The sequence below is a fragment of the Neoarius graeffei genome, chromosome 5 (genome assembly GCF_027579695.1).
Source record: "Neoarius graeffei isolate fNeoGra1 chromosome 5, fNeoGra1.pri, whole genome shotgun sequence".
NCBI classification, from domain to species: Eukaryota; Metazoa; Chordata; class Actinopteri; order Siluriformes; family Ariidae; genus Neoarius; species Neoarius graeffei.
Genome location: NC_083573.1, coordinates 44,654,698 through 44,663,341, shown reverse-complemented (window position 1 = coordinate 44,663,341; position 8,644 = coordinate 44,654,698). Strand labels below are relative to the sequence as shown.

Below are 8,644 nucleotides of genomic sequence, written 5' to 3'. Positions count from 1 at the left end.
AAATTTTTTTTTGCCGTTCTGCCACATCCTTCTGTGATTGCCCCTCTTTCCCACGGTTGTATGTTGTGGGTGTGGCATAAGGTGGGAAAAGTGCTTTTTAGGGATTCATCAGATCATTCAACTGAGAGCTGGTTCGGACCGAGCTGAGAAATATATATTCGCTATGCAGAGAATAACGGCGTTTTTTAAAAGCAATGATGGTGGAAACAAGAATAAAAGAACAGACGAGGAAGAAAGTGTAGTGAAGAAAGCTAGAACGACGGGAGAAGGTGCGGGAAAATTATATAATGAGATGGAAAGCACACACCCCAGTGCAAACATTTAGATGGGAACATACAACACAGCAGAAAAACAAATAATATACAGTATATACAAATGGTGCACGTCACAACACAGCAGAAAAACAAAGAATATATATACACAACTGGGCGTGTTGAGTTGCAGATGTTAATTGCACATTAGTTATAGAAACTCAGTTCAGCTACAAAACTCAGGATATTGCACTGTATTTGGTATTGCATTGTATTGGTTATGGATGTAAAAGTGTAGAAATATAAATATAAAATATACAAAAGCTATAAAAACTAAAAAGTTGCTCTGTGAGGTTGCACTGTAATAAGTATTGCACTGTATCAGGTAAGTGTGAGAATATTGTCCTTTTAGGTCCTTGATGGTGCATTGTTGCACCTGCCAGAAGTGGCATCAGTCAGTGCATGTAATTAGCCTTTTTCACATTATGTCACTTGCAGAAGAACCTCACATCCGTTTTCAGCCTTTTGAATGGAAGAAGAGGCGGCATGCTAATCTGCTGGCTAACAAGTAGCAACCATAGAAAGTCAGTAAACTTCCTTTCCAAAACAAGGCAGATAGGTGACTGGAATGGTCGCTAACAATACGTAATGATAAACAACAATGCACAATATTATTATCAACCTTATCTGTGAATGACACAGTTTTGTTAACATGTTGCCGCCGTATACCTCTTCTTCCATTCAAAAGGCTGAAAACGGATATGAGTTCCCCTGCAAGTGACGTAATGTGAAAAAGGCTAATTGTTCAAGGTGGTTATGGCCTGTGGGGGGAAAAAACTGTTTTTGAGTCTGTTGGTCCTTGCTTTGATGCACCTGTAACGCCTGCCTGAGGGCAGCAAGTCAAAGAACTCAGAGCCAGGGTGGGAGCTGTCCTTGATGATGTTGTTAGCTCTGCTGAGCTCTGCTCTCTGTTTAGCTACTGTTTATTCATTCATTCAGTTGTTCGTTATTCATTTGTTTGTTCATTCATTCATTCATTCTCAATTGAATTTTGCGTTTTATGTGTTGGTGTGTCTAAGGTTTGCGCTGCAATAAACCTTTAAAATGAAAACCTGCTTGTGCCCCCATTTTTTTCCCTGTGCTCCTAAAATTTTTAACTTAGGAGCACATGTACTCCTGAAAAAAAAAAAAAGTTAGTGTAGAGCCCTGCTCCCACTGCCAATGCCTTTATCCCAAAACAATAGGACATACATTTTTGATGGCCAGTTAATTTCCCAAATAAATGGAGCAGATTTAATTTTTGTCTTGATACATTCTTAAGACGGAACAGAATCACCTCAAGTGCAGGGCTCAACATTAACTTTTAAAGGGCAATTCCATGTAAATGTCAACCTCACCATGCAAAAATAAAGCAACATGTAATACATCAAAACCACTCCCAGAGATATCACCTAGGCCTGTATTTTACAGATGTGAATAAGTTGAACCAATTTGTAACCAACCTAATATGTCACTGTCAGTCTTTCTTTCTTATAATGTAAAACCCAAGCTAAAATCAACTTTGATCATGTACAATTCTATATTATTGCCACAAGCCACAGAAATGTATGCTAAAATCCAAAAAACAGCAAAACAATAGCCATCCTAAATATTATTTAAGAACTTTGATAGTTTTAGCTGATATTTAGAGAGTTTTTCAAAGGGTTATGGTGGTTAAATTGCTGATTTTCTAAACATATGCCATGTCTATTTCAGATGCGTCACATCCATAACGGAATTATGTCACATCCATAACGCTGATTTTTTCTTCCTAGATTCTGCTTGAAATAGAAAATATTTTAAACAAAGGCTTTTTTATTTTCAGCTAAGACTCCTTTATTAAATGCATGCCTGCATTTGGATATTATGTTTGCAATTTCACAGAGTTTGATGAATATGTGTAGTCACCCTGGAAATGGGGTATTTTTTCCGTCACATCCATAACGCATGTCTTTTTTGGCATTTTCTAGAGTTCTAAATGTACTATGGGAATTTTTTTTCCCATGACTTCTCCAATATGAGAGGTCTTAAAAATATACAACAAATTTTAAAATACTGGAAAGGAATAAAAATTAACTAGGTCAGTTGTTGCCATTTTGAGTCCAAATGTCACATCCATAACGCTGGAATTGCTCTAAACCCACTTGCCCTAGGGGGAAAGTGGGTGTAAATTTCCACTTGCGCCCCCCCCCAGTATTATCACTTGCCCCCTATTTTGCGAGGATTACTTTTTTTTTTTAAGCAAACTCTTCCATTCTCACTTTCGACTTTGTTTTTGTAAAATACATTTTAAATACAATCGTGAATTTCTCTGGAGTTTTCAGGCTGAGCTCCTCTCTTTGTATTCTTTAACCACTTATTTCCTCGTTGTTCTTGAAACATTTGCTTCCATTTCTTAACATTTTTTTTGATAGTGAGGAGACTGTAATGCCGTTTATCTATTTCCCTGTTTGAACAAGCAAAAATAGCACAAAAATTAACCATACTGAAGACAGATTAAGCCTTGCTTGCATGAAAGACGGTGTCCTGAGGCCTCTGGGCCTCGGTCAGTATTTTCAAGACCTCGGTCATGGTATTTCACGATACGGACCGACCTTAAGCTGGTAAATAATTATATATATATATATATATATATATATATATATATATATATATATATATGGTGATTCTAGGCTACAAATTTGAATTCCTAACAAATCCCGAATTCACCATAGAATGGAGGTGGACTGCGAAGTAGAAAATACAAGTTTTGGTTGACAGAAATCTTTACCTGCACAGACCTTACTGCAGTTTCCAGTTTCATGACTCCAAAGGAAGTCGGTTACTCTAAGGGGCAACATCTAACTTTTGATGTCATCTAAAACCTGATTAGTTGAAATTTATTTATGGAAACAAACTGTCCCAGGTCTCCCCTGTCCCAAGTTTCCCTGCTCTCCTCTAATGAAAACAGCTTTGATAGGCAAATTAGCAGAATGGCTAAGCAAACCACAAATATTTTAACAGAAACATACTTAATATGTTTCAAAGTGGAGCTTGTCCTTTAGGGTAAACTTGTTGTTGCCCTTTTTGCGACTTCGCCTACTTTTGGAACTTTTAATAAGAAGTGACTATAATGATGTGTACATTTTAATGTCCCCTAGTGCTCAGAGCACCTAATGATATTGTGCTCATGTGTGGTGAAACATGAGGAAGTTGTTTGATAAAACTTGAGGACAGTCAGTCTGATGAGAGATAGTCAGGGAACATATGTAACCTACTTTGCAGAATTTGCCAAGTCTGGTTTCTCAGTATTAACCCTTTATTTACATCCCAAACAAATTATTTTTACTTGTTGTAATGTCAGCAATCACCATTTTCACCAAAAAAAGGAAATGCTAAATATCGCATGTAAAAGCACAACAACCCATATATCCGTATCACTTAAGTCCATTATAACATCTGTATTTTTTTAATTACCCGTTTACTAACTTTGTGAATAGAAATCATATTTACATGATATTATCAAGTTAAGTTTAAAATGAGAAATTTAAGTATATAGAGAACATAAAAAAAGCCAGAAATATTTTACACTATTGCTACAGAACTGGAGAATATTTATAGCTTATCTACATTCCAGAACTTTGCTCACAATCTCTCATTTCAGAAATTTCTGTGATACATTTATTACTAAGCTGCTAGCAGTTTCTGGTTTTTTTTTTTTTTTTAATGTCCAAACGACATCAAGAAGTAACACTTTGCCTAAGGATTCAAACACAAAACATGAAGGTAAAAGCAGTTATTGGTAACACATTACAACCAGAACAGCCACTGGACTATTTTCAGAAGTAAACAATGTCAGTTTCCTCTGTATCCACTGGATTGTCTGTTGTTCTGTATATATAACAAGTCCAGATTTATGAATTTATATCTGAACTTGTATACAACACCGATTCCAAAAAAGTTGGGACAAAGTACAAATTGTAAATAAAAACGGAATGCAATGATGTGGAAGTTTCAAAATTCCATATTTTATTCAGAATAGAACATAGATGACATATCAAATGTTTAAACTGAGAAAATGTATCATTTAAAGACAAAAATTAGGTGATTTTAAATTTCATGACAACACATCTCAAAAAAGTTGTGACAAGGCCATGTTTACCACTGTGAGACATCCCCTTTTCTCTTTACAACAGCCTGTAAACGTCTGGGGACTGAGGAGACAAGTTGCTCAAGTTTAGGGATAGGAATGTTAACCCAAACACGTAGGATTCTAGTTGCTCAACTGTCTTAGGTCTTTTTTGTCGTATCTTCTGTTTTATGATGCGCCAAATGTTTTCTATGGGTGAAAGATCTGGACTGCAGGCTGGCCAGTTCAGTACCCGGACCCTTCTTCTACGCAGCCATGATGCTGTAATTGATGCAGTATGTGGTTTGGCATTGTCATGTTGGAAAATGCAAGGTCTTCCCTGAAAGAGACGTTGTCTTGATGGGAGCATATGTTGCTCTAGAACCTGGATATACCTTTCAGCATTGATGGGGTCTTTCCAGATGTGTAAGCTGCCCATGCCACACGCACTAATGCAACCCCATACCATCAGAGATGCAGGCTTCTGAACTGAGCGCTGATAACGACTTGGGTCGTCCTTCTCCTCTTTAGTCCGAATGACACGGCGTCCCTGATTTCCATAAAGAACTTCAAATTTTGAGTCGTCTGACCACAGAACAGTTTTCCACTTTGCCACAGTCCATTTTAAATGAGCCTTGGCCCGGAGATGTCGTCTGCGCTTGGTTTAGATACGGCTTCTTCTTTGAACTATAGAGTTTTAGTTGGCGACGGCGGATGGCACGGTGAATTGTGTTCACAGATAATGTTCTCTGGAAATATTCCTGAGCCCATTTTGTGATTTCCAATCCAGAAGCATGCCTGTATGTGATGCAGTGCCGGTCTAAGGGCCCGAAGATCATGGGCACCCAGTATGGTTTTCCGGCCTTGACCCTTACGCACAGAGATTCTTCCAGATTCTCTGAATCTTTTGATGATATTATGCACTGTAGATGATGATATGTTCAAACTCTTTGCAATTTTACACTGTCGAACTCCTTTCTGATATTGCTCCACTATTTGTCGGCGCAGAATTAGGGGGATTGGTGATCCTCTTCCCATCTTTACTTCTGAGAGCCGCTGACACTCCAAGATGCTCTTTTTACACGCAGTCATGTTAATGACCTATTGCCAATTGACCTAATGAGTTGCAATTTGGTCCTCCAGCTGTTCCTTTTTTGTACCTTTAACTTTTCCAGCCTCTTATTGCCCTTGTCCCAACTTTTTTGAGATGTGTTGCTGTCATGAAATTTCAAATGAGCCAATATTTGGCATGAAATTTCAAAATGTCTCACTTTCGACATTTGATATGTTGTCTATGTTCTATTGTGAATACAATATCAGTTTTTGAGATTTGTAAATTATTGCATTCCGTTTTTATTTACAATTTGTACTTTGTCCCAACTTTTTTGGAATCGGGGTTGTATTATTACCAAAAACAAGACTTGGCAAATTTTGTAAAGTAGCCTCCAAATAGAAACAAATACCGCCTGACGAAGAGGGATATGACCGCATGACCTCGGTGTGTCATTCATTCGACATTTTGCAGAACAGGTAGAGGGACTCGAGCACTCTGTCGAGTCGAGGTGTTTGTATACAGTGCTGTAATGATTAAATAAACAAGTTTCAGAGCAGAGCAGTCCACACTTACCCCCACAGAGCTTTTGTTTCTCAACAGCGCGGTGTGTTTGTTCACTCCAGGTGCGTCCTGTGTGCTGGGACTCAACCGCGCCTGTTGTTCTTTCACTACTTCACTCCAGCGCAGGTATAAAACATCACTCTTAACCGATAGCGGACTTTTCTCGAGCATCGCCATATTCACCTTTACTCCTGAACCCCAGGCAGTAACGTCTTCATCCACTCACATAACAACAACATGCCTGAGTAAACTACATCCTCGTTATTGTTCTCGGCTCTTCATTTTGTTTCAAAAGGAAGCAAAAGCGAGTTTAACTTTGTTTACAGGACTTATTTTCCCTAGTTGATGGAATAAGCGCTCTGTATGAGCTTCATATATATAAAGTGACACTGAAGTGAGTGAGTAATTATAGGCGTGGCTCTCGCTTCAAAGGTAAAGTCACGTGACTTCTTTTGGTCTCCACGCAGACAAGGTATGAATCTCCATAATAGCATTTCTCAAAGTCAAACCAATAGGGGAGAGCGGGGAGACCTGGCACAAGGGACACCTGGGACAGTTTGTATCCCCTTAACTGAAAGGAGAACTGAAGGGACATTTTTCATCATCGAAATTCGATTTATCTCATTTTATTAAATATAGGAATGCATTTTTGATAGCTGTTTTGTCACTGCTAGAGCAAGTTATGAGTTTTTGAAATATGTGATGTAATATATTAGTCCATATGTCAAAGCAGGGTGGCACGGTGGTGTGGTGGTTAGCGCTGTCGCCTCACAGCAAGAAGGTCCGGGTTCAAGCCCAGTGGCCGGCAAGGCCTTTCAGTGCGGAGTTTGCATGTTGTCTGCGTGGGTTTCCTCCGGGTGCTCCGGTTTCCCCCACAGTCTAAAGACATGCAGGTTAGGTTAACTGGTGACTCTAAATTGAGTGTGAATGGGTGTTTGTGTGCCAGCCCTGTGATGACCTGGCGACTTGTCCAGGGTGTACCCTGCCTTTCGCCCGTAGTCAGCTGGGATAGGCTCCAGCTTGCCTGCAACCCTGTAGAACATGATAAAGTGGCTAGAGGTAATGAGATGAGAAACCGAGCAGGGAGACCTGGCACAAGGGATACCTGGGACAGTTTGTATCCCCTTAAATTAAAGGAGAACTGAAGGGAAATTTTTCATCATCAAAATTCTATTTATCTCATTTTATTAAATATAGGAACGCATTTTTGATAGCTGTTTTGTCACTGCTAGAGCAAGTTATGAGTGTTTGAAATATGTGATGTAATATATCAGTCCATATGTCAAAGCAGGGTGGCACGGTGGTGTAGTGGTTAGCACTGTCGCCTCACAGCAAGAAGGTCCTGGGTTCAAGCCCAGTGGCCGGCGAGTGCCTTTCTGGGTGGAGTTTGCATGTTCTCTCTGTGTCTGCGTGGGTTAATTGGTGGCTCTAAATTGACCGTAGGTGCTAGTGTGAATGGTTGTTTGTCTCTGTGTCAGCCCTGCGATGACCTGGTGACTTGTCCAGGGTGTACCCCGCCTCTCGCCCATAGTCAGCTGGGACAGGCTCCAGCTTGCTTGCAACCCTGTAGAACAGGATAAGTGGCTACAAATAATGGATGGATGTCAAAGCACTGCGAGTTGGATCGGGAAAGCGCTAGCTCTACTCACAGTTGGGTCATGCCAAAGACCATCATAAAAATGGTACCTACTGCTGTCTGGCAAGGCACACTGCAGTACAGATGGGGAGTCCAGGGAGGTTACCAGAGGACTAGCCCCCCACTGTAACCCTAGCTAAGTAATAGGTGAGAGGCCGAGGGCTAAGGAAACGGAGATCGGCGCCACCCTATGCACTACATGGCATGGGAAGGACTTTGATATGTCAAAGCAATGGCCGTAAACGAGATTCGTTGAGACCTGTGCGAGACATCGTAGGACGGAAGTAAAACGTACAGCAGAAATCAAAGTGACCAACATCTGCCAACATTATCAAAAGACACACATGCCCTCTTTTGAATGCTGATGTAATCAAGCCGGAAGTTTTGTTTGTTTTGATAGCAATCAGGAAAGTTTGAAAAAAGTAGGGAGTAATCATAATTTAAACTCGTTTTTGTGCAATATTTCGTTTGGAAAACAGTTTTCAAAATGGTGGCACTGACACCTGGCTGACACTTCACGTTTCGAAGTCTCGCACAAGTCTTGTGAAGATCACGCGGATAAGCGACGCCTGCCGTGGACCAAACGAACTACCGGTAAATTCAACATGGTTAAAAACCGAATAGGCTGATAAGTATAATATTTAATTGCAATTAGTTGCCAATACGAGTCATGATATAAGGTTACTAAAACCGAAAACATAATTGAATAACACGTTAATTAAGAAATAAAGCGAGTTTAAAAATGACTTCAGTTCTCCTTTAATTTCAACCAGTCAGGGGTGGGTTTCCCAAAAGCCTCTTAAGGCCAAGAATATCTTGAATTACCTCCTAAGAGCCATCTCCAAGCTAATGCGGTTTTCCCAAACAACATCGTAGCTCAAGTAGTCCTTTAGTTTGCTCGGAATTTATGACAGACCTGGACCACTCTTTCAAAACAAAGGGCGACTCACTTGCCACTGAAAACACAGAATGCGATGTGCCTCCAAGGGACTCTC

The 8,644-nt window shown here is 40.0% G+C and overlaps 1 protein-coding gene across 2 annotated transcripts in view; it reads right to left on the bottom strand.

Annotated features, from left to right (window-relative positions):
* The window catches only part of rapgef5b (Rap guanine nucleotide exchange factor (GEF) 5b), a 142,074-nt gene extending 135,659 nt beyond the window's left edge, over positions 1-6,415 (bottom strand). For both annotated transcript variants that reach the window (XM_060921779.1, XM_060921778.1), the window contains exon 1: positions 6,026-6,415. In XM_060921779.1, the coding sequence (XP_060777762.1) occupies positions 6,026-6,190 (165 nt within the window). In that variant the 5' untranslated portion in view covers positions 6,191-6,415. The remainder of the gene's footprint in view (positions 1-6,025) is intronic.
* Positions 6,416-8,644: the final 2,229 nt, after the last annotated feature.